Consider the following 27,579-nt stretch of genomic DNA (forward strand, 5'->3'; position numbering starts at 1 on the left):
TAGGTTTTCTAGATATATAGTTAGATAGATAATCTTCAAACTTTTCAAAGAACTATGGAAAATGGCATTTAAAATGTTTAAGAACTTAAGACTTTTAATGACAATGAGACACATCTGCTCCTGGCAGCACCAATCTACTTTAAGGGAATGATGGACATCTAAGAGACTCCTCATAGAGTTTGTTAGCCATTTGGGTAAGAAACTGCTCTTGTCTGAACTGCTTGACTGCATGCTGTATAAACTGGACATGCAGGACCCACAGAAAAATGACTGCTGAAGCTGTTTAAAGAAAGTGAGACAGTCCTTCAGGGTTCCTGATTCATGAAATTGTCTACCAGACATTCTGCAGGACACAGAAGAAAGTGACTGACAAACTGCCAATATAGGTAGAACTGTCAAATTTCCTGCTTCATGGAAAAGTCTGTCAGATACCTGGGCCATTAAGCTGATTATAGGTGCCTCAATGTTACAGAAGAACTGTCCAGGCAGTGAGATGTCTCTGTAAATTCTAGAGTTTTGGAAGTTGCTTATAATGCACTTTCTGTTTACTTAGGTAATATAATATCTTTCTGGAGTCTTTGATGGAATTGAAGAATAGATAGGTATAGTTTTCCTCAGTGATGATAAAAGACAAAGCAGATATAAATGTTGTAACTGTAATTCTTGCTTGATACCTGTTTTGATATGTAATTTTACTATGTTAAAGTTAAGAACCTCCTTCTTTTTTAGACAGAAAAGAGGAAATGGTGTGGGAAGTCCTTCTGTATATGTGTTGCTTTATTGATTAATGAATAAAACTGTTTTGGCCAATGGCTTTGCAGAATAGCACTAGGCTAGGAAAACTAAACTAAATGCTAGGAGGAAGAAGGTGGAGTCAGGAGAAGCAATGTAGTTGCTGCTGGGGACAGATGCCCTGGATCCTTGCTGGTAAGCCACAGCATGTGGTGATACACAGATTAATAGAAATGGGTTAACCAAAGATATAACAGCTAGCTAGCAATACACTTAAGTGATTGGCCAAGCAGTGGTTTAAACAATATAGTTTCTGAGTGGTTATTTCGAGCCTGGGTAGCTGGGAACAAACAAGCAGCCTCCAACAACACAAGTGTTATAGAAAATAAAAACTCACAGAGACAGAGGAGAGTAGTGGCATTCCAGGGACATCTAGTTGTCAGTAACAGCCATGGGCATCAGAACCTCCCTGAAGAAGATGTTAGCCCAACTGGGGAAATGATAATGGAGCTCGCTACCTCCTTAATTATCTCCTCCCAGCTAGATTCACTGAGAACCACTTCCTTCAAACATTTCAGTCAGCAAAACACAACAAAAGAACAAGAAGGAAGAGGGTGAATAAACAAACAACAATTAGGAGCCAGAAACTCTCAAATTTATTTGTTAACATTCATTTTTCTCCCTTTAACACTTGTTGCAAAACAACTAAAGATACACTGATAAAATTTGTTCCCTTTGGCTAGTCCTATCTCTCAACATATCTCTGTTCCTGTTTCTGGTCTCTTGACACAGAGGCCTAGGTCTCTATGACTGGTAACAGAAGGCAGGTTGGTGTGTAGCCTGAATGAGGCTAATCAAAAAAAATATTTATTTTGTGTATATGTGTATTTTCCCTGAATGTATGCTGTGCACAACGTATATGCCTGGTGCCCATGAAGGCAAGAAGAGAACATTTGTTCCCCTGGAACTGCACTGGAGTTATTGGAGTATCATAAGCTAACATACAGGTTCTGGGAATTGAACCTAGATCCTCTGGAAAAGCAGCCAGTGCACTTCACTACTGAGCCATCTCTGCAGCCCAAGATCTGGCATTTTTTGCTGGTGTCATCTAGAAATCTCACTTGGGGTTTTCTAACTTCTCACAGCTCTTGTTTTGGATGGTTTGCAAATGACTTCTGGTCACTCTTTCATTCTCACCCTGTGGTGAGTTAAACAACAAATGGTCCCATAGGTTCCTTTACTTGAACACCTAGGGTCATCAGTTGGTGGTGCTGTTTGGAAAGGGAGTGGAACCTTTAAAATTACAGCCTTGCTCAGGGAAGAACATCACTGGGCTTTGAGAGCTTATAGCTTCATCTCATTTCTGGTTTGGAACTGGCAATCTTGGTTGCCAATTTTTACTACATCTGGAATCAACTAAAACCCAAACAGTTAGACATATCTATGAGGGTTTGTTTGTTTGATTTAATTGGATCATTTGAGGTGGGAAGACCCACCTTAAAGCTACACCTCCTGGTGGCAGCCCACATAAAAGGACATGAATGAAGGAAGTGTTTGTTTTCTACCTGCTTGTCTTCATTCTTACCTAGCAGGTTCATCTATCCTGTTCCTGAACTGTTTTTTTTTTCTGCTGGTGTTAGAACCTACTCCATCAGGATTCCAATGCAGACTGAAAACAGCAGCTCTCTAGGACCTCCCTAGGACTCCAACAACGAACTGGGACTGCTGAGAAACCTAGTCTCATGGACTGAACAACTACCAGATCCTTGGCCTTTCTTTCAAGAGACAGCTACTATTGGACTAGCTGGACCACAGCCTGTGAGTCAGTCTAGCATGTGTGGTGCGCACATACACACAAACACTTTCATTTCTTCTTTAGAGAAGAATTTTGAGTAATACATGGTGGTTTTTTTTGTCCCTGCTTCCTGTACCTGGATAAAGATGGAATCTCTTAGTTTCCTGTTCCTGTTGCCATGCCTTCCCCACTATTACGAATATCTAACCCTCTGAAACACTAAGGAAGTTATTTCGTTATGGTGTTTTTTTCACAGCAGCAGAGCAGTAACTAATACAGACTCTTTATCTTACCTCATGTTCCTTCTTTGCCCTCAGACCCCTATCTATCACACTGGCCCTTTCAGGTGACAACAGGGAGCAACTACATGACATAGACGTTACCTTCTCTCTATTGAACTTTTTATGACTACATTTTTTCGTATTTCTTCAAAGAAAACAAACTATCTTTTTCATTTTACATACCAATCCCAGTTCCCACTCCTTTCCCTCCTCCCATTCCCTCAAACTTTTCCCACCCCCATCCACTCCTCAGAGAGGGTAAAGCACATTGCTTTGAGGAAGGTCCAAGGCCCTCCCTACTATACTTTAGCTGAGCAAGGTATCCATCCAAAGAGAATGTGTTCCCCAAAAGCCAGTACAAGCAGTAGGGATAAATCCTAGTACCACTGCCAGTGGCCCCACAGTCTGCCCCAGCCATACAACTGTCACCCACATTCACAGCTACATTTTTAATCTTCCATTAAACATAATTTACTTTGCAATTACAAGATAAATATTTTTTGATCAATGAAGACTTAAATTTATGAGAGAGTAGTACCTAACAGTACCCTTCCCAGCTAAGCAACTCTGATTCCTGTCTGCTCTTTAATTTAAAATGCTTTCATCTCATTATGCCTTACTTAAAATGTGGGTGATTTCCTGTTAATTGGACATATACTAATAAAATGGTTTCTCTGCCATTACCAAATCTCTCGTATAATTCACAATGGAGTCTGGAATTCAGGTTACAAGAACTTGTTAAGCGCTCACAGAGAGCCCCCAAACACAGTTAATAGAAGGGAAAGGAGTTTCAGAGGTGGCTGAATAGTTATGTAAAGCAGTCATCTTGGTGAATAGTGACTGCTCTCCTGCCAAGGGATGGTCTGTAATTGAAGCAAGGGACTGACAGATAGCACTGTTGTCCAGTGGAAGAACTTGCTAATTGTTTCCTTCTCACAGCTACCAAATCTTAAAATAGCAAAGAAAGTTAGACAGGCTTAAGAAAGATTTTAGAAGTGGGAACTCTATGCCAGGGTTGGATTACAGAGGTATACCCTCTGAATTTATCAGCACTGTTGGGCTTAACCTAGAATGATTTGTGAAACTCGTGGATTTTATACTACACGTGTTCAGTGGTAGATATTTCCAGAACGCAACAAACATTAGCCATGAGTTCAGCAGACTATGGTTACAGTTAGCCTTTCAAACACATTAATCAACCTAACAATTTTTTTTTTGCTGCAAGTATATGAACAAGAGCAACACTATGAATTATTGGAAGACTCTGGGTCTCCCTGCATTCTCATTTGTAAGTGTGGGAGCAGTTGTGAGCAGGTGGAGGATACCTGGAAAGGTCACCTCTAGGTTCTTCATGAATGGGGCATGCTCCCTGTGATGCTGGAACCATGGCAATGAATGTTCTATTCAGGATTGTTCTGTCCAGGCAAGAAGACTGTCCACTTTTCCTGAAAATGTTTGCAGTTAAAATCTATGGCATGTGGTCTCACACCTCCATATTACTATTGCCTGACACTGGCTCCCATCCGGAACTGAAATACACAGTTCATGTATCTGTGCAGCGCAGGAGTACAAAGCCATCCTGAGTGGTAGATAATGTTCTTGTTCCTGTCTCACAGATAAGAAATCTGAAACCCAAAGGGTAGAGTTCCTTGCATAAGGTGATCCAGGTGTAAGCAAGAAAGGAAGACCTGAGCTCTTTAGTCACCATTGTGTCCAGTACTGAGTGACCTGTAGTGCATTTGGGGGTGAGCTGGAAAAGGGAGACCTTCAATATCAGGAACCTGGAAAGAAAGCTCCTTCCCTTGGGACTGCGTTTCTACTGTGGGCAAATTCCCTTTAGGATTAAGCCAAATTTCAGTGGTTCTCCCTATGAAGGCAGGAAAAAACATATATTACTGATATTTGAAAAATCTATCTTGGATACAAATATTCAATACTCAATATTTCTGTAATTACAATTTCAGGAAAAAAAATTAGGGAGGGAAAATGATCTAAGAAGTCTAGTAGGGGTGTAACCCAAAGGGGCTGCAAAACAGCTCCACACTGCAGCCGCCTGCCTGACTCCGGCAGCCTCAGGTTAGAGGCTATCAACATCAACACATTTCTGTCTTATAAAGCAAACACACTGCAGTCTATTTCAATAAATGCTTTGTACAAAACCGAAGCTAGCAAAGTCACTCTTGATCTTTTCTGCTGTCCCCAAAATAGTGTAATTGTGACTGATGAGGACAGTCTAATAAAAAAGTGGCAACGTCCATGAACAAAGCCCAATGGTACCTTAAATTAACAGCTGAAAACTACAAGCACAGGAATCCATTCGCCACTCTTCAACAGGAAGCATTAAAGGAAAAAAAAATACATCTCTTCATACAAAGCATTGGTTCTAGAGGAGAGCTGGCTGCCTGCATTGCAAACCCAGAAACCTATTGTGGCAGATGAGAAGGCTTTTGAATAAATACTTGTTAATAGCGTAGACAGTTAAAAGAATACAAACATCCCATTGCATGACGTGAGAGTTCTTTAAAAGACATCTCCTCTACTTAAATATTCATGTTTCAATTAAAATGTACACCTACTTTATTAGCCACACCAGGTCCAGCTCAGATCAATAACAGCAGCACTAGATGGAATTCTAATGAAGATAAACAACTCTGAGTCCTCCCAGCTCCCCCTGGGCACTGACACACAAAGCTGCCTTTCATGACTTGCTGCAAGATATTTTACAGTCACCTGCCTCATGCAAATGAGGAGGTTCATGTTTATTCATGATGAGAGTTACAGACCACCTTTCATTCCATAGGCGGGCTCAGTGAACCTAAAGAGCGCCTTTTGCCCAGCTATGGAGCGGAGCATGCCTAGGAAGAGGACTTCTGAATATGCAGTTGTCTTCTGTAAAGCACACACTGAAATAGTAAGCCAAAAGCAATGCCAAAAGCAAGCATTCCCCTTTGAAGTGCAGGCTTTTGCTGGCTTTAACATTTTAAACGCCATCCCATTTTACGCCACACCATAACCCGCTAGAGGCTGGTTATTTTCTATGGATCCTCCTCAGGGGATTCTCAGAATGCTTCCTTCTGGTCCATTCTCCAGTTCTTCCTAATTGGGATTTTCTCCCCTTGACACAGATGAAGCTCACAGCTTGGCCATGGGCAGCTGCTTTGCTGGGCCTGGGTTGTCCCAGAGCAATCTGTGATATTTTAAGCATCCACGGCTTTTCCTCCGTGAGTTTAAGCTTCCAAGTGTGCCTCGCTTATTTTGCTGTGGGATCAAGTTCCAAAATAGCCCTGTGACTCCACAGTAAGGGCGCTTTTAAAATTGTCTCTTCCAGTTTGGTACATCGAAACAGGCAAAGTCATGTGTTCTTTGTAATGTTGACTTTGATAGTGCCAACAATGCCATAAAAATCAGGTAGTTGACGGTTCCTAGAATGGCTTAACCATCATCAAATATGTCTGGACACATAGTGAATGGTTGAAGAGGCCTTAATTCTCACCAACTGTCATGGACATAAGATTCCTGACACCTGCTGGTTTTCTATTAGGCTGATATCATAGTGTGCCAACATGGAAAACCAAGGCAGTTGATAAAGTGGCTGGAAAATAAGTCACCGAAATCAGCAGCCATTTATTTTTGTTCCCGTTAGAAGGTTAACAATTCAGCTCAGGATTTAATGGAAGGGTCAGGATCGTCTCCACCATCGGCTATCATTTTACCATAATCTACTAAAAATGAAAAAGCTGTTTACTCATGCTTCACAGAAGATATATCTTACGATTTCTAACAAGAAAAAAAGCCATGTTACATCTGCTTATGAATTTACTTCCTCAAAATATTTTTATATTTATTACTTCAATTACTATAACATTGCTATAGGAGAGGATGAGATGCCAATTCTATTCTTAAAATTTCTGTTAATTTCCAGGCAGAAAATTCTTGAGTAGCTAACGGACACACGGTCACAGCACTCTATTAGTGCAGGAAATCTGTATGAGCTGGAGATAGGTGTGGCACAAACTAACAGATAGGAATCCCATTGACAGAAATCACTTTAAATGATCAACTCTAGCTTCATGAGAAAATCCATGGGTAGCTTTTACCAGCTCATGGGTTCAGCCATCTGTGGTTCAACTACCCGCTGGGATAAGAGGCCCCAGGTGCTTCAAATGTACCCAAGGCTGAGGAACACTGCCACATAGATCCGTATTTCACATGTAAGCCCTTGTTAGAATATTTAAAACGCAACAGTAATAACCCACAAAAGCATAAAATATCCTTGTACTCAAAAAATCAAAAGTGAAGGCTTCCGATGATGGTTGGGTCACTTGTGAGGGGAGGTAGCTAGTGGCGTCTTCCCTGACGCCCATGAAAATGAATAATGCATGCTCTAAAATATTGGTAATAAAAGGCAAAAACACAGAATACAAACTCAATGGCCTGAATCAATGGATTATTCTGTAGACTGCTATATTGAGAAAAATGAAAGTACTTCTCAAAGCATAAATATTTTAATCACTCTCCAATTCTACTTCGCTTACATAAATAAGAAAAACATTCCATCTGCTGCTTCTCAAGCCTGGAAGAGCCGCAGACAGCTGCTTATCCAAACACCTTCTTCAAGCAGTGGCATTGATAGAGGCATTAACCAGCATAGCCCATTCTAGACATCTTCAGACCAGGTCCAAGCCATGGGGTTAGCGGAAGCTATCCCTGCCGCTGATGATAGAACATGGCATATGTCGACAAAACTAAAATGTTGAATTAAGGACCTTGAGGTACCCAATTCAATCTGCCTTCCCTGCTATGTACAAACCGACCAGAGCCTAAGATCGGATCCAGAAGAGTTCAAAAGCAGGCTGGGTTCTTTTCAAATATTTCTTGGATTTGAATTTGGACAGTCTCGGGAACATGAAATCATTTAAATCATCTATCAGGAACTCCGAACCCACATTTTTTCCTCAATTCAATCTCCTCTGCTACCGAGTTAATAACAAGAAGAAAAGTGGAAACTGATTTCCATTTCAGCACTTCTCTCTCTTTCCATTTACCACTGAGTAAAGTAGCACAGTGGCGGATACGCAGGAAGCAAGAAGAAAAGAAATAAAAAAAAGAGAGAGAAAGACCAACTTCAAATTGCATTAGTGGCGTTACATTGCACCCTCCCATTTTTTCTTTCTTTTTCTTCTTATTTTTCTATAATAAAAAGGTTACTACAGGCATAATAGGGACACAAAAGAAAAGGAACAAAATTATATCTGTATTTGAGCTGCTACTAGCAGAACTGTCAAATTACGCCAACCAGTAAAAATATCAAGCAAAAAAGCTTACCTATCAATATTACATTAAAAGTTGTTATTAACACTTCAAGATCAAATACAGACACAAACAAAATGTCGGCTACAATGGACAGAAACACGCCCTCCAGGGATGCCCATGTTTTAGTCCCCAGCACCTGTGACTGTGCTACAGGTCAAAGTGTGATTTAGATTACAGGTAACAACTTCAACAACCTTAAGACAGAGCGGTTATTATCCTTGATTACCTACATTCCATACAATCCAGGGATTCTTAAAAGATGACATCAGAGGGATGGGATGGCACCAGAGATGACTGGACCCACAGCTATGGCTTTGGTGAGGGAGAAACAGGATGCAAACCAAGAAATTCAGCAGCCTCTAGAAGCTAAAGAATGCAAGGCAACAAATTCTCTTCTAGAATCGCCAGACAGAAACAGAGCTCTGCGGAAGCTGTGACTGTCACCCAATGAGACACCGTTAGCTTCTGAATTATAGGACAGTCAGATAAGAAATTTATATTGTTTAAATCTGTAGTCATCTGCTGTAGTAGCAATAGAAAATGAATACATATGCTATTTACCATTTATATCTGTGTATCAGTCTATTTATATTTCAATAAATCTAGGTATGCATTTATATATCGATCTTTGATAAGCTGTTCGAAAATAAGCAGGAAAAAAGCATGACTGAAAATTAAAAGGCTTTCCCATCTTGACCCTTCTCTGACACTCATTCTTGAATCAGTGTTATAATATATGACGGTGAGGCTGTCCCCCGCAGCATATGAAGTCACACTGAACCAGGGCAGAGTGGCCCAGCCACTTTGAAAGGCTGTGATTGACGCCTTTTCCGAATGTAGAAGGCCTTCTTTCTCTGGGGCGATTTGCACCTGAATGGCCGAGTCTCTCACAATCAAGTGAAGTACAGGGAGGGGGCTGTGGCTGTGATTGCGAGTGAACTAATGGCTCCTTTCCTCCCCCTCCTCTCTGAACCATGCCTGCTCAGGCAATGCTGACCACATCCACGGTGACTCTGAACTGCAACCTGCAGATCAGCACTCAATGTGGGGCACATTGGCACGACCAGATTTCAGCAACCAGTACCAGGAACAAAGGAAAGATGGTAGACACTACAGAGGAAAATACCCCATGGGTGAGGTGACTACACCCAGGAAGATGGGAAGGTCAGTGCCTGACTGAGGCTTCAGCTCTTTTCCTGCTTTTCTTTCTTTTTTTTTAAGCCTGTAGTGGTTCGAGATGCCACAAACCAGAATTTGTGAACGAAACAAAATGGATGTGACATACATTCAGAGAGAAGGCACCAGGAAGGCAAGTGCAGTTGTAATTTAGATATGATATATGCACCAAGGCTACGGAAGTGGGGCACCAAATCCTTAACCTCTTAAAGACAGTTACGATCTAGAACCAGGAGGGTAGGCTTGGGTAATCAGTCAGAGCCTTATTTAGAAGCAAGTTACAAGTTTTACAGGCTAAACTATATCTGCACAGACCCCCAAGCTCATCCTCATTAGCCATGACTTCACTATTATACATGTCTATTGATGGATAGAGATGTTCTTTGTCCCTAAAAGCAGGCAGTCTATTTCTAACGCCTGCAAGTTAACCAAGAAATTTAATGAACCTTCTCACACCCATGGAAATAGAAAAGGAAAAGCCATACTCTTGAAAGTAATGACACCAGGAGAACAAAGAAACAAGTCCTGGAGAGATGGCTCAGCAGGTAACGGCACCTGCCACCAAGCTTAAAAACCTGCGGTCAAGGCCTGGAACAAGCGTGGTGAAAGGAAAGAACTGGCTGCTGCAAGCTGTCCTCTGCACACACACCTACACAACAAATACATGTAACGAAAATGTCTAAAGGTTCCACAGCATCTTCATGCGAATAACCAAATACTCTAAACCAAGAAATGGTACATGTAACCCTGTTTCCTGAGAGAGATAGCCCCTCTCTGATAGCAAGACTTCTTACTTGGACATAGAAGGCAGATGATCTTAAGACCTTCACACCACACAATGACACCACTGTGCAAGGCATTGCCTATCTGGTTGTGTTGGCTCTGTACTTGTCTTCTACATAGGTTCCCTAATAACCTTATACCAGTGACACGGGGTTCTGTACCAAAACCACAAAGGATCAAATCACTGTAACAAAGTTTCTCCAGAAAGTATCTCTGTTGGTGGCCTTCCTTAGACAAGGGGCCAAGGCTGCTCCTAACAGATAGATGGCTAGTGGCTGCTTCCATTTTTGGTACAATTTAAAATCACAACCCTTTCCTTCTCTTCCCTTGGAGACTACTTCAACGCACAGCTGAGGAAACACAGTATACCATGTCGGAGGCATGAGCTCCAAACCAGTCTGACGACATGACGCACACCAGGCTACCCCAGCCACCTTACCTTGTTGAAGTCTTCAGAAGTTGCCCTCATTTCCTTCCATGTCTTGTTCAGGAGCTGGATACAGATGCAGAAGAACTCCTCAAAGGCTCTGTCGTGGGTGAAGAACATCGGGTGGAAGTCATTGCAGGTCTCGCTAGCTGGAGGAAAGAGAAGCGAACAAAGGCAAACATTTTACCATAGCCGAATGTGGAGCCAACCCACATCAGGTGTCCGCAGAGACAAAGGGACATACCTTTGATTACACAGCCATGGAGAAAAGGACCTTTGAAAAGGCACCAAAGGGCCGCTCCCGCCCTTAAAAGCTGAAGGCCAGGGTTTCAGAACTATTCTTAGGCACATGTTTTGACTGTAAAATGTCAGTTGCTCATCCACCCCAGAATGTGACCCCAAAGGCTTTGTTCCAGGAGCGCTGGGATAGGTGACCTTTGAGAAACTATTCCAACTGTTTTCTGAGGCACAATGCTTTTATCACCCTAATAGGATAATAGGCAGAAGATGGGCTTTCCTGAACATACAATTAATTCCAACTTTGAAAACAGCATCTATGATTATTTCTCCTGGGGACATTTTTCCCCCCTTATAGGCGAGCGGGGCCTATATATGATCATTCGCCATCTGATGCCACTGACCATTTAACTTTACAGGCCAGGCACAGATGGCTGGAGGTCAAAGCAACCCGAATGCTCTGAATGCTGCAACATCCAGTTCTCACAGACAACCAGGAAATTAGTTAGGACTATTTCCAAGCCCAACTCTAGTGATCTTCCTTGGGAAAGATCCGGGCCAACCTTCTCCCTCCCTCTCTCCCCTCAGACCTGCACTCCAGGCCCCTTTTCACCTCCCAGCAATCTTCCAACCTTGCACTTTAATAGTCCTTTGAAAAACAAAAAGAATTATTTTTTTTATGTGTTAAATGCTTCACCTACATGTATGTAAGTATCCTGTACATGAGTGCCTAGTGCCCATGAAGGCCAGAAAAGGAAATCAGTACCTGTGTCATGGAGAAGGATATTGTAGAGTTTGGGGAACTCAGCTTTGCAACCAGCTCCACCAAAAACAAAAACGAAAACAGAAACAAAACCCCAAGATTTAAACACACACACACACACACACACACACACTTGCACACGTGATGGGGAACCTTTGCCAAACAATTATCTTTAAGAGGTGGGACCAAGTTAGGGTGTGGCTTTCTGGGACCCAGAGAAAACGATGCATGGCCTAGGTGCTCTCTCTCTCTAGGTGGTTCCCTTGCAGCACAGCTGAGCTTGGACTTCTCATTCCTCTTTCGTGAGTTTTCCTTTTATAATAAATAAAAATATAATTGCTTTATCTTTTAGCTAGCCTGGTTATTTCCTGAATCAAACCAACTTCTATGGTTGGTGCTGAATCGTGAGGCTCTAGCCAGCCATAGTCAGGCTCCACTGTTCATTTGGGAATAGGATTCTCATGCAGCGCCCGTGAGTAGCCGCTAGCCACGGTCCTTCATATTTTCTCATTAAATGCCTCAAAGCTGCTCCAAGTACTCAGGCACCTTGGCCACCCGCGACGGCACAGCTGGCTTCTGGGACCAGTTTTTTCCAGCGCTCGCGGGAGCTCAGGTAGGACACAGCCTTCCCCTGGTGTCTCTGTTTGGCATTGCTCTCTTGCTCTCTTTGTGCTCATGAGGCTGCTGACCAGTAAGGGACTTCCGTGGAGTATACGGTCTGTGATTTACACTGAATAATTGTTTTTAATTTGAGCATATCTTTCAGTATTTAAAGCTAAAATCTGATTCAAGCTGGTCATGCGGCTACAAGTATGCTGCAACACCTATTGACAGGTAACAGTTATTAAACCTACTCCAAGGGCAAGATGACAGACAATTTAACAATCCAAGAATTCAATAGCTTTTTTACTTATACCATGTATGATGTTATGCAAGGTTTACATGATTTCTCTCCTACAGAAGGTGCTAAGATATTGTCTGAGAGAATTCGTATTGTTAAATGTATTAATCAGACTCTGACAAATGGTTAGGATAGATCGACTGATAGAATGTCTCTCCAGGAAGGTAATATGTATGCTATAAAAATTATGTCCAAGGATGAGACGTTATCTTTACTGGACAGACTTCACACCTTGGAATTCTCAATGAGGTCATTAAAACAGAACCCTGGACAGGAGATCAAGACTTTACAATAGGCAATGGTTAAAAAAAGATTTAAAAAGATTGAGAAATTTATCAAATTTGTTGGCCAGGGACAAAAGGTACAAAGACAAAATGTAGCCTCATCAGTATGTACCAAACTCCAGGGTAGCTTTCCCAGAGTTCTCCTACCTTTCAAGCTATATCATCAGAAAGAGCACCTGGCACCAAATATCCTAAGGTAACCAAAAAATATACATGGGATCCCATATGTATAACTGATATAAAGGAAATCAAAGAAGTAATTGTATCTTAAGGAATACATTCATCCTTCATTAGAAACATGGTCAACCTGTGGGCTTCAAGTAACAAGGCAACGGCACAAGATTGGATTCAGTTAATTTCAGCTTTCGTAGAAAATGGACCCCAGCTGCTTTGAAAGTGTTCTTGGAGAGAAGAAGCAAAAATTTTAGAGCAACAGGAAAAAGCAAAAGGACTTCAGATTTCCCAAGATCAAATTCTGGGTGAGGGAGATTACTTTGATCCTCAGGATCAGGCTCTTCACGATGAATACACCTTGTCCCTATGTAGCACAGCAGCTTTAAATGCTTGGGACAGGATTCCAGAACTAGAAATGAGAATTAAATCATATATTAGGGTTAAATAGGGTCAGAGAAAATCCTTTAGTGACTTTTTACAAAGATTAATTAAGGCTGTATAAATAAGAGTAACAGACCCAAAAACTAGACATGTACTAATTGAATCTTTGGCTTTTGAGAATGCCAACTTAGAATGCAAAAAGATCCTTAGGCATTTAAATATCAGATCAGCACCAATGGATGAATGGATCTTACATACAATCAGTGTTGAGACACTTCACTGTAGTACTGCAGCTTGGGTAGGAGAAGCAATTTCCAATGGTTTGAGGAGACATCAAAATACCAAATGTTTTAATTATGGTAGAATAGGACATCTGAGAAGGGATTGTAGACAAGAAATTCCTAGGAATAATGTCTCCTCTGAGAATGGCAAAAACAGGAGAACTCAGCATTCAGGTAAATGTAGAAGGGAAGGTTAAAGGCCGACATTGGACCAATGAATGTAGGTCAAAAAAGACAGACAAGGCAACCCGATACCATCAGGAAACTCCTTGGGGGGAGGTCTCACAGGCCCCCAAGTCAAAAGTGGTCCAGTCATTCCCAGTCACTGTGGAGGACATGTCTCACCAGGAAAATTAAAATTTCCAGTGTCTACTGTAAATAAAACGTACTGGTCTGGATGATGGAGTAGATATGGAAGATGAATCAAAAACTCCAGTAGGATATAGGAAATGAATATTCTGGCAGACTTCTATAAATGTGCCAAGAAGAAAAACTCCACGTGGAGTGTCCAGAGGGGAGAGACTGGGCAGGTCAAGAGCAGAGCTTACTGCAAAGAACTTCTCCTGCAGAGAGTCAAGCTGCTTGCCATGCATGTGAACATCCACTTCACTTTTGGTACAACCCCCTTCTGGTACAGGCCCACAGCCAGTGACCTCTAACATTCCTCCAGAGAGGATGTTATGCTCTGGCAGCTGTTATGTGCCACCATATACATCCACAGGCTTTATGAGTATAGTGATTCTATACATCTGCCCATCTAAAGCAGCAGCAACTGGGTGTATTTGTACAGCTCCCCACTTCTGAAAGGACAACTTGATATGCAGATAAGCAAATGTCACTGTACATCAGACAGCATGAGGACAGAGGTTACCAGCAATGCAGTCATGCAGAAAGGACCTAGAAGCAAAGATCTGGATTCATGTCCAGCCCATGCCAAGCAGGGGAAAGTCACTTAGCCCATTTTTAGCCCATATCATCTTAACTAAAATGTAGAAATGAAACTCACTCTGCTTTCTTTTTAGGCTTTAGAGAGAGAATCACATACCACAACTCATTTTTAAAAATGCCCTGGAAAAGATAAAAGTTAACATAAACGTGGAGAGAGGTGCTGGTCATGACAGCAAGCCTTATTATATGCCAGCACACCATTCCAAAGTCTTTCCTCTATTTTCTTGTCAAGTTTGTTCACATCCCAGCAATGAGAAGCAAGAAAACACAAATAGAGTCACTCCACCCCAGAGAGGCACCAGCAAATGTCAAAGCTTGACCTGAGACACAAAGGTATTCAGGAAGTGTGGAACACCAATACAGGCCAACTGTGCAGCTTGATGTCCTGGTCAATGAGCCGTCAGTCTCCCTTTCATGAGCACTGGAGCCCATGAAATTTACAAGTCTACAGAAGCAACTTAAGATGCTATTACCATCCAAGAACTCATTATTAATCACATTATCACAGTATCATTTTTGAACCTAGTATGATTATATGTGTACTTTATGCCCTAGTTAAATTTTTATAGCATTACTGGAGCTGAGGCAGCTCCAAAACTCAGGAGCCCCATTTTTACTTGGATGGAGAGAGAGGAGAGGAAGCTCATAATAATAGGCAGTATTTATTGGATCTACATTATGTGCTTGGTGCCACAGGCACTATCTTAGTAACAACCCAGGAAGGTGGGCATTATGGGTATCTTCATTTTATACTGAAGGAAGGTAAAAGTTGCAGAAATGCAACCTTCCATCGTGAGCTTTTTTAGGTGGCTCTAAGTAAGCATTTGAAACCTACAATTTAACTGGCCTAACAGTAGGCTCCTAGCCTTCACTGACATCAAGAGTACAGGGAATTTCCTGGTGGTTGCTGCTTAGAAAATTAATTTCTCCCTGCATGTTCCTGGACTTCCTGTACCCCTCCTTCAACAAGAACCAAGATCATGACCTGCAATGCAATGGGGCTTTTAGAAAATGCACAGCTACTGCTTGCTGGTTGAGAACGCATGGCCTTGTTATCATAGCAATAAAGTCAGCAATTCTACCACTGTGAACCCAAACTGTACGGTGGTTTTGTCTAAGTTAGAGTTGCTTACTTACAAACACATGGGAGGTGTATTGGTTTCTTTTTTCCTTTCCATTGTTTCCTCTTTAAGAAAATAAGAGATTCTGAAAGATGAGATGACTTTTCTGATGCCACGATAAAACCCAATAACCAAGGCACTTAAAAGGCAGAGTTGAATGGGGGCTTACAGTTTCCGACATTAGGTCTATGACAATCATGCTGGGGAGCTTGACGGGAGGCAGGTAAGCATGGTGCTGGAGCAGCCGAGAGTGAACATCCTGATCCACACTGGAGTGGGTAAAACTAATTGGGAATGGCTTGGGCTATGAAACCTCAAAGCCTACCCCCAGTGACACACCTCCTCCAACAAGGCCATACCTCCTAATCCTTCCAAAATAGTTCTACCTTCTGAGGACTAAGCATTCAAATATATGAGTGTAATGGGAGCTATTCTCATTCGGATCACTATACACATAGATTGTGTTTCTAGGATTAAAACTTGGGTGGAAATGACTCCAAAGCCAGTCACTGCTGTTCTATTGTGTTCTATGTTCTTAGTTGGGTTTGTTGGTTAACTGCCTCTGCTGAACCTACCAAACATAAATCTAAAGCGATAACATTTTTTATTCATCACATTTTTACAAAGTAAAATCTTTCAAGGGGTCAACTTTAAATACTTAAAGCACATTTCAGGGCTGTGATTCCTCTGCTTTTGTTCTGTTACTCATGTTCCAAGAAGAGGTCTGGTTGCCAGGGACACTCATTTCTGAGCCTTTCTTCTCTTTTTCTTTGGGTCTAGGTCAAATTTCATCTTGATAGCTCTCTTAGATACCAGGAAGATCAACTTAGTACCAAGCTTCTGGTACATAAAGATACTCTTGGTGTCTACCACATACCAAGCTACCCCTGTGTAGTCAGTCACCAGTGAAGGTACACTGGATAAATTTATGTGATTGATGTATTTCAAGAACCTTATAACTTCAGGTGCATGTCAACAGAAACCCAATTTTGAGTTTGATAATTTTACAGGTGGTTATAAAATACCATTTTCAGCTTCTCTTTTAACAAAGAGAAGTCACATGAACAAATCATAACCAGTGACAAAAAAAGTAGAAATTGCTCAGTAGAGTTTCCAGGAAAGGATCTTATAGGGGAAGGATTGATTTGCTTATGCTCCTTTACTCCTGATTTCCTACTTAACCCATTCATGTTGGAAATGTGGGATGATGACTGTATTTCCACCATTTTGTCAACCTAAAAATGAGGGCTGTATTGTAGATAGCTGGAAAGAGTTTTTGGTGCTACTGTGGAGATACCCTAACAACCCAAACTTGTTTTTCTGGAATTCTTTGCTTAAATCACTGTTCTGGGGGTTTGGATTTTTGTTGTTATTATTTTGCTTTGCTTTACTATGCTTAGATACTAGCTATTGATACAGAAAGTTGGAGTTCAGAAAGCCCAAAGATAGTAACTTAAGAAAACACATTCCTAAAATTATGTGGCAGTCCAAGGGGAGGGGGAGACAGTAAGTACAAGAGCTATGGTCAAACGTATTTGTATACAAACATCAAATTTGATGTTTCCTTGCATGCTGTATATCCTTAGATGATTAGGCTCCTGGAGCATGTCACATCAACTGTGAAATGCAATCATATGAGATGTTGAAAAGCATTAAATTAAATCATTTCTATCAAGTACATGCTAAAGAGCTTGGTGCACATTCTTTGCTATCCCATTGTCGCCAGTGACATTCCATAGCTGCATAGAGACTCTAACAATGCTAGGGATGCAAAAGGAAGAAGAGTCTGAGGGCTAGGCCTTGGGGTCCAGTAGATATGGAGGGGATGGGGTCAGTCACTCTTATTGATTATGTTAAAACATGTGGGAGTACTGAGAGCTCAGAGGAGAAATGTCCCATGTAGAGGGAGCACTGGGCTGGAAACTCTTCTCTGAGATTTTTGTCCTTGGAGGTACTCCCATCATCCGCCCTCCACACACAGAAACCAATGGAATAATGGAGTTAGGTACGCTGCAGTGGAGAGCCAGGAAGAGAACTCAGTATCTTTCTGTCTGTGGAGCATTTTCAGACTATCCGTGAAAGAACTGCCTTGTCATCTTTCTCCACTCCTGTTTTGTTTTTACCCTGCTTTATTTGAGGCAAGGTCCCTCAGAATTCCTCAGGTTGGCCTTCCACACACAGTCTTAACTCAGCCTCCTGAGAATCTAAGCATGTGCCACCATGTTCAGTTCAGCCTCTGATGTTTTAAGACTTGCCCTTTCACTGAGGAGTAGGCAGGCAACAAATCAGGGGCAAGTTAGTCCTTCACAGGATATACGAGATACAACTAAATCACTTCTATGGGCTCTTTAAGGATCTTCCCACATTAAAAATAAAAATAAATATTATTAGTGGTAGACTTTAATATCTAAAACTCTCAAAATGCAGACATTCAGGGCCTGCCCTGGTTTGCCTTCTGTGGTTCACCAGGACTGAAAACAACTTAGGGGCAGAAAGGGCTTACTTCATTTTACAGGCTGCAGTCTGTTGATCCGGGAAGGCCAAAGCAGAAACTCAAGGCAGGAACTTGAAGCAGAAACCACAGGACGCTGCTTATTGGCTGGGCATCTGGTTTATGCATGCTCAGCTATGTTACTAAAACAACCAAGGTCCACCTGCCTAAGGATGGTGCTGCCCACATTGAGCTGGGCCCTCTTACATCGAATAGCAATCAATATGTCCCCACAGACATGTCCACAAGCCAGTGCTGATGGAGGTAATTCCTCAGTTAAGGTTCCATTTACCCTGGTGTGTCACACATTGGCAAGAAGATTAGCTACCACAGAGTCCATCCAAATCATCTGCTACACTTGAAGGTAACAGCTATCAGAAAGACAAAGTGGTATATCAAGACTTGATGATAACAGAAGGGTCACAAAGATGCTTTCAATTCAACTACTGAGGTTCAAATCCTAGCTCTATCACTCAGGTTACACAGGAAAGTCTTTTCATGATCTCTGCCACGGTCTTCTCATATGGAGCACTAAAGAACATTTTATCAAATAATGGAGAGGATGGGAATAGCAACCAGAAGACTAAGCTCAATGTAGTTTAGGTCAAGAGGATTACTAACCTCATCAGTCATGGTGTAGATGTCTAGGGCTACCCACTTAATAAGGAGAGTTTGTAGATGATCACAAGGAAGTACTAGGTCTCAGGAGAAGTCTTTAATTCAGAGATTTAAAAAAAAATAGAAAGGGTGAGCTTACTATTGTCTTTTAAGGAAAACAACAAGGGTTATTAAAGAAAAAACTGAAGTAGCAGGCAATGATTTTATAAATGAAATTTAGAGAAAAGCATTCAATGAGACAAAAATAGTAAGACATTTTAAAAGCCAAATTGTTCTTAAGCACGCTATTTTTAACTCGGTGAGATTCCACTTTATACAGGAGGATCGACTCATTGGCCAATTTGGAATATAAAGATACTTTCAGGGTTATAAGTCAGAATGCTAATTTGCTGACATTTAGTTCATTTGTAAGTAGCTATAATCTACACATGTAGCTTTTGAAAACAGTAAGAATGTGGCACTCTTAAGTAGCACCTTGTCTGTAGCATTCTCATCCCATTTGCTATTGCTGTAAGAAAATGCTGGATGCTGGATGCTCTGCAAAGAGATGCTAACGCCACTCACAGTTCTGAGGGCATCAGCTGCGCCTAAGGCCATTGACTACGTGACAGATGGAAAAACTGTGGGAATGTTTGCGTGAAAGAGAGATTACATCCTAGGACAGGAAGCCATATTTGTTTCTCTAAAACCCCATTCTCAAGGGAGAACTCTCTCTCTAAACAACAAGCAATAACCCTAACCACAAAAATGCCTCCATTTCTGCAAAGTTCCACTTAGTGAGGTTACAATGAGGAATTAGCCTTCGGGACAAGAACTCACAAAATACAGAAGTCATCCAAAGCAGCAGCCCCTGCCAAAGTAGATGTGTTCTTATTTCTGTTGGACAATATGAGATGAGGCCCTCTCGTCCTGTGGGTCTCAGAAAATGACGGCTGTCGTGCTATAATGAATAAGCTCTGAGCAGGAAGAATGCTTTCTAAAATTGCCGTGACCATGCAACCTCCCACCTCTCATCAGAGTTCCCTTCTCAGGTAACACTCTCGCTCTCACTCCCCCTCCACGCACAATGCACGCACACATATACACATGCACACACGTATGCATGCACACGTAAGATAGTGCATTTTTCTTTTTCACTCTCTAATGCTCATAGAAAGCTAAGAGAACTTAGAGACTGTCTGCACTGAACCTCACAGCTTTTATCCATTCCTTTAGAGACCGGATGGTCTTCACATTTTACTGTGGTGTTAACGAATCAAAGTGACATTAACTGGCTAAGCTTAGTGTTTTCTGTGTGAGTATTTATTCTTCATAAGAAAATTGTTATTTTTTTTATACCTCTTCATACGAGCTAATGTAGACCATTATATAAGAAAATTAGCTAACTAAAGATGAAATGACAAGATGACACTGGCAAGCACAGACCAATTTTGCTCTTTCATGGTAATTTTCTCAGACACATGTAAATTTTAAAACGCTAAAAAGCTCTCCATGACCTGAGTTATGCAAAGAGAGTCTTTGGACTCATTTGGAACAACTGGGAGACATAGGCTTGAGAAGCACTGGGGAAATTATACTTTTTCTACCATGACATTATGAGCCATTTGACTAGCTATGATCTTTGAAAATGTGCACTTTGAAAGATTAATAAATAGGGCTAACACATGTGGCATTTTACTGTAAAACTACAAATTACAAGGAAGAGAAGGAAGTCTTATACACTCAAAAGACTTTAATTTATGACAATTGCCGGAGCAATCAGAAAATGTCAGTAGCTATTCACGGCAGAGAAACTCACCTTAGGACTATCTGGGGTTCTACTGTAAGTCCGAATTACACATTTATGAATCCTCGGATGCAAATGCACACATATACCTTCGCGGGAAAATCATCTTGCTGTCCCCTAGAAGACCTTGGGCTTTCTACATTTAGATCTGGTATTCCTTAACTGTTGGGTTTTGCAGAGCAACACTGTGTGGGAAGATGCTCAGAGTTCAGAACCTTTTGTAGGTAGGAGAGGTGAGGAGAGGAGAGCCAGGGCAAAGAACTTTCAGTTCCCTCATTTCCCTAAGTTCAGCCAATATAGAAGCTACCACCCCCGCCCCCGCTATTTCAGACAGAATCAGAGGCTTTAAACTCTGTCAGCACTTCACGGCTCCTGAAGCTGGCTTTAATAGAACTCTGGGTAGTCCTTTTTTACCGTCTACCCAGCCTAAAAATAGCATGAAATCTACAATGACAGACACAGTAGTGAATCCAAGGCTTTACTGTTCGCTTTCCCTCCAGGCCTTTCTCCAGGTCTTAGAGAAAAGAGGTAAGAAATACTAAACCAGTGTTAGCGTTAAAAATCAAGACACCCACCTCACCAAAAATCTACTGAGGCTGTGTCTCAGGTATGGAGACCGGTTACAGAAGACCAGAGGGACTGCAGGTGCCAAGCCTGGTATTCCCACAGAGTAGCAACATGACCTTGAGTGTCCTCTGGTCGTGCTGGACCTTAATTGTCTCATTAAAATAAGAAGATATCTTTGATCTCACTGAGCTGTTAGGGTTAGACATTAATGTAAACTGAGTTATATGATATCAAAAATAAGTATTACAAAGATAAATATAAGTATCAGTTGTTACCAGTTTCAATAAAGAAATTAATGTATATAGCTCAAATGGTAAATTTAGAAGACCCAAAGGCATCAAATACAAAGGCTTATAAAAGGACAGTACCAGAGTAATTTTGGGGAGACACTACTCGTACATGGATGGAAAAATAAAAGAAGGAGGAGAACTCGGGCCTCCAGTAAGAAACCTGCATATCCACTCAGTGAATTTAGGACATGACAGGAGCGGAGGGAGGAAAAGGAGGCATCTGTCACGTATTAAGTGTTCTGCACATGCTAGCCACATAAAACGTACAGCATAGAGCGTGGCACTTTCTTGGAGCCAACGTAACTTTGGTTTAAGTTGTGGTGAAGTCTTACTGAGTCAGCTTCCCACAACTCAGCCCCAGTTCTTCTGTTAAGTCATAACGTAACACTGACAAGGTCGTCTTGTGAGCTATTTAGCCAAAAGTGAATAGAGAGAAATCCCAGGAAATGAAGATTTCTGATAACAGAAGTGAAGCGACCCCTGGGAGTTTGCTTGTAACTATAAAATGATCGTGCTGATATGGCTTGCTCCTGTCCTTTGTCCGCTAACTCAGATCAAGAAAAGTAGGAAACAGGATTTGAATCCCTGGTAACTCATCTATCGGAGGAGGAGAAGGAAAACCCATCATTTCTGGAGGGACTTTCAAGTGTGAGACCGTACCTTTTGGGCCTGAGGAGAAAAGGGGGTAGAGGAAACGCATTTATTGGAAAGGAGAATCAATCCTGTGAGTTCGCAATGCCCACCAGAGTGCACCATTCTTAGCCTGCTAAATACAAGCCACCTGGCTTCGGGAATCAGTGTGAAGTTTAATTCTGTGGGTCTAGATGGACTTTCTCTGGTCTGTAGAGGTGGTTCTGGAAATTACCATTTGAATATATACAAGCTGAGTATACGACAGCTTGTCCTACCTCATGTGGGTGGGCGCCCACCCGCCCACCCAGTGGCATCCACCCAGTGGCACCCACCCAAGTCTAATAGGACAAAATTTAGAGATAGGAGGTACCTGGGTCCATTTGTCCTACCCAACTGCTTGATCTGCGACATGTCAGCTCTGCTTCCTTCCGTCAAGGACTGCGTCTGACATATCAGCTCTCCAGTTCTCAGTCCCTCAGACAGAGATCAAATAATGTCACCAGTTTTACTGGGTTTTCTATTCCTACGTGGCACATGCTGAGGCTGTTTGGTCTCCAATGACTCTACCAGTTACTTACTGATGCACTATTACTAAAAACTCAGAGAGAGAAATTGGGGTTCAACCTGGAGGTCAGAAAAGCAAAACAGCGAGCCACTGGCTCTTACCTCTACCTCAGTCTGAAATGGTGATGCTGTCTCCAAGTATCTCAGAATGAGACTGAGAGTGAGAGCTGTCTCCCCCCACCCATTTTATAATCATCTCCAGACCTGGGATTAAAGGCGTGCACCACTGGAATTAAAGGTTTGCACTGCCTGGTTTCTATGGTAACTGATGTGGCTACTGGGATTAAAAGTGTATGTCACCACTGCCTAGTCTGTAAGGCTGATCAGTGGGCCTGTTTTACTCTCTAATCTTCAGGGAAGTTTTATTAATTAAAATACAAATGAAACACTACTACAAATACCTCATAATAAATCTCATAAATATAAATATTGAATATGCATAAATACATACAAGTTTAATTATGAGGATATATATATATATATATATATATATATATATATATATATATATACACATATCACCTTTAGGCCTCACTAACTGAAATACAAAGGCCTCAGTGAGGCAGCGAACTATGTTCTACCGAATACTGCCACTTGTAACTGTTTTGTTGTTGTTGTTGTTTTGGTTTTTTTTTTTTTGACCAGTGCGTAAGCTCTTAAAGTCAATCACAATTGATATATCAAACACCCCACCCAATTGTGCCTCCACGTGCTCGGCTGTGTGAAGCCCACTGTGTTAGTCACCTTCTTCCAGACCAGCACTTTGCTGTGGGCCCTGCACCCCTGAACCTCCCATAGACTTAATCTTCTGCACCTGCTAGAGTCCCTCCAAGCAATGAGCCAATGAGAAACAGGACTGTGATTTAGTCATGTCTGGCCTTTTCATACCCCCCACCCACTCAGCCTTTCGGGAGCACACAGACTCCCACCCCTTCTCTGGGCTCCCATCCTCCTGTGCCTCCGGCTTCACACCTCCCTTCTCTGTGGTTCTGATTGTGCCGCTCTTTATTTTGCCGGACAAGAAGCATTTCCCCAGCAGCTTTTGTGCAATCAGCTCCATCACAGCCCTCCTGCAGTGGAGCAGCAGACAGAAGGGGACTTGCTCAGGAAAGTGCCACATCACACACCTCTACTGGATGCATTAAAATAGTCCATCCTCCAAAATGACACAATGTTTGTCTACCCAACCTCAACTTTCGTAGATGTTCGCTTAAAAAAGAACAATGGAAGAAATTAGCTCCTAAGTTCAATTGGCCAGTGTTTTGACAACTCTTGGTATATTTTATGCCCATTCCTTACAGCAATGAATTATTATTTTTATTTTATGAGTAGTAGTATTTTGCAATGGAGTTGCTGGTGTCTGTCTGGCATACTTTATCCTATCTCTGTGTCTCAGACTTTCTGTTCAGTTTGATTTACTCTGACCTTCTAAACAATGTAGGGAGCCAGTATAAAACAGAACAATAAAGAATATTGTTAAAAAATAGTATAAATTCTGTAGCAATCCTGCAAATTGGATCCTGCAAAAAGGACAATGAAGACTATTATAAACACTGTAGAGGCACCCTCAAAAAAAAAAAAAAAAAGACAAAGAACATTACCAACAGGGTAGAGAACCCCTCAAGAAAGAAAACAATGAAGACTAATGTAAAGAATATTATAAAGACTGTAGAGATCCTCTTAAAAAGAATGAAGACTATTATGATGGAAGCAAATTTATTATACAATTTTAGTGGAAAATATATCTGATTATGGTTCTAAAATACAGAGAAGCATCACACCTGTGCAAATCAATCCGCAGCAGGGGACTCCTGTAGTAACCGTCCCCAAGGCTGCACAGGAGCATGGGTTTAGTGCTCACTGCAGCCCTTCTCTTCCTGTCACACAGTCTCAAGGCTTGCTGAGTATGTAACCAGCGCTTCAACCCCAGGGGGCAGAATTAAGGGAGACACAGGTGACTTTAAGGGAGTAAATCTACTGACAATCATGCTTTCGCCAATGTAGGATTTTGGAGGATAGAGATTTATATCAGTAAATAAGCAATGAGTTAAATCCCTAACATTTTACCTCAAACAGTTGTGTTCAATCCCTTAAACAGGAACACATAAGGACCACACTCTGTGGGCCAAAGAGCATGTGAGGAAGCCTTGAGCCAGGCAAACAGAGGTCTCTTAACACCTGGACAGAATAATAACTGGCTAAAACATTTAAAAAGTATATAATCTTAAGTCCATGGCACTTGGGGCCTTAGATATGGCCAAGTAGGAAGGCTGCCTGGAAACACAAGGACCAGGAATTGCTTTCTTACACAGATTTCCTTCCAACTTCCTAACAATTCCAAGGGGTGCCACTGGTCTCAGTCCTGTTGTCTAAGGCAATGAGAAGGAGCTCATTGCCTTGGCCAACTTTGTCAATTGATAGAACCTGGAGTCATCTGCGAGGAAACTCCCAACTGAGGAACCGCCTAGCGCAGACTGGCCTGTGGACATGTCTATTGGAGATTGTCTTGATTGTTGACACTGTAGAAGGGCCCACGGTAGGTGGCACCACTCCTGGGCACATGGTCCTCAGCTGTCTAGGAAACCGAGCTGATCATAAGCCATTCTCCTCCATGGCTCCTGCTTTGCTCATGACTATACAGTGAGTTCACTGGTGTGAGGTAATGAACGCAGTGTGAAGAGCAAGCACGGCTGCTGCCTTTAAGTCTCTGCCTTGATTTCCCTTAATGGTGGACTGTAACCTCGGACTGGAAAGCAAATAAACTCTTTCCTCCTCTATGTTAACTCTGATCAACATGTTTTAGACTAGAAACAAAAACTAGGTACTCATTCAGCTCACTGACCAGAAATAACAGGAGACAGAGCTTAAGGGGTCACGTGGGATCAGAGTCCTGACTGAACTACAAAGAGAGTGAGAGAGTTTCTATCATGGGAAAAAGATTAAGGTTCCTTAAGATGTTTATCTGAAATGGTTTAATACTACCTAAATAAATAATTATTAAATCACATAAACACACTCACTGTCTGAGGTAGAAGGATGCTCCTAAGTTCCATGATAGCCTGGACTTACACATAGTGAATTCTAAGGCAGCCTAGGCTACTGCTTAAAAAAAAAAACAAAACTAAACAAAAATCCTTTGATTATTTTACTGAAGATTCACCTCTCCATCTCAGGTGGGTTTTGAAATTACAGTGCTTGGATGTGGGAACACAGCTCTGCATTTTCCACTCTTGCTGTGTTAGTGCTTGGAAAAACTGACAAATTCTGGACTCTCAATTTCAGGGACTGTCAGTTTGTTCATTTGCCTAATAAAGATGACACAAAATGTGTCTCCTTTAATGCAAGGTTAATACAGATTAAGGAAGATTAAGAAAATTGACCTAATCAAACCATTGAATTTTTATCACATAATTATGTAGAATGTCATATATACCAGTCTCTGTTTTTGGTGCTTTATTTTTTTACAGTTATTATTCAATTTTCACAGGACACCCGTGAAAAAGGTTAAATCCTTTTTGCTTTGCTTGATTGAGACATGGTCTCACTAAGTAGCTCTGGCTGGCTTGGACCTCTTTATGTAGACCAGGCTGGCCTCAAACTCATAGCAATCCACCTGCCTTGGTGCCATACTCTGCCAAGTGCTGGGCTTAAAGGCATGCGCAGAGTTAGACTCGAAGTGGCCTTCTGTCCAGAGCAGCAAAGCCAACAAAGTCCCTACATTAGAAAGTTCTTCATCTCCTCGAGTGGACATATTGTCCTAGAGTACTCCATTCCGGTTAGTGCTGGCTAATCATTAAACACCCCCTTCAAACATAGAGAAACCAAACCTAACCACCAGAGAAGCCTCTGTGGAGACCATGCCCACACATTTTAGGTCCTGACTTAAAATAAGCCAGCAAGTGTGTAGGCCTCACCACCATGCTGTCCTAGGGAAGCTCCCGCCCATATTTAAAAATAGACTTGTTTGGCTTGCTGCAGGCTCCTAGTTCCAGGATCGAATGAGTCACTAGAGAAACATCCCGGTAGGCTGCTCCCTGCTGATTGGCTGCCTTTGTGTGTTCTAGGTGAGTCAGAAAGGATGACTCATGGTTCATTCGAATGACAAAAAGAGCATGCTCTCCTTTCCTCTCCATTAGCCATGTTTTTCAGGCTTTATTGGCATCATGAAAAACATCCCAGGGAGCAAGGGAGAGGAAAAGGCGGGGGCAGTTGGAGAATTGGCAGCACTTATTTTCAACAGGCATCGCTATTTAAAGCACCTTTTATTGAAGCAGCAGAGACATTTGGAAGCCTGAGCCAAGAAATGATGCTCAGCCTCCTCCCTGGAGGTCAGTACCTGGCTGTTGGCACTGTACTGTGTCCATCCAAGGGGGACATTTGCAGGAGGTAAAGGCAAGCTCAATGCACCCCATGCATGACACCCACTCCTCTTGGAGAAGCTGATGATAAAGTGGCTGGTTGGATCATACTCTCTTGTCTGTTACATCAAAGTCTTGGCCAAGAAGAGACTTCTTCAGTATAGTCAAGCAGAGAGTCCGTGGAGAGGGCAACGTAAGCAGTCCTCTGCATGCCTTTCAAGGGACTCAAGACCTCACACCAACATGATAGTTAGAACACTAGAGATCAATTCCTTTCTTTCCACTCCAGAAAAAATTTTGGGGTTATTAACCACAGAGGTGAAATTGGCAGAAAAATAACAGAATGAAGTATAATAAGCTATGGATACACTTCTTCTTATTATCAAGGGACACATCCCATGACCCCTGTAGGAACTAGAGGACACTGATACTATTAAACCATCCTCATACAGTAAGAGACTTTAATTTTTCACTTAAAAAAAGCATCCCAACTGTCAGCTTTAGTGACTTGGACCATTGTTATGGAAAATAAAGGTGACCCCGAGCACAAGCACTGTGATGCTATGGCAGTCAATCTGACAACTGAAACAGTTACTATGTGACTAATGCCTGGAAAACATACACAGGTAGGAAACACTGAGCAAAGGGAAGATCCTAGAGAGGAAGCCCTGGGAT

General features: G+C 41.8%; 1 protein-coding gene across 8 annotated transcripts in view; it reads right to left on the bottom strand.

Moving 5' to 3' along the window:
• Positions 1-27,579, bottom strand: part of Elmo1 (engulfment and cell motility 1) — a 532,076-nt gene that overhangs the window by 150,119 nt on the left and 354,378 nt on the right. For all 8 annotated transcript variants that reach the window (XM_075970127.1, XM_075970130.1, XM_075970129.1 and 5 more), the window contains one exon: positions 10,520-10,656. In XM_075970127.1, coding sequence (XP_075826242.1) covers positions 10,520-10,656 — 137 coding nt within the window. The remainder of the gene's footprint in view (positions 1-10,519; positions 10,657-27,579) is intronic.

The sequence above is a fragment of the Microtus pennsylvanicus genome, chromosome 4, assembly GCF_037038515.1.
Source record: "Microtus pennsylvanicus isolate mMicPen1 chromosome 4, mMicPen1.hap1, whole genome shotgun sequence".
Lineage (NCBI taxonomy): Eukaryota > Metazoa > Chordata > Mammalia > Rodentia > Cricetidae > Microtus > Microtus pennsylvanicus.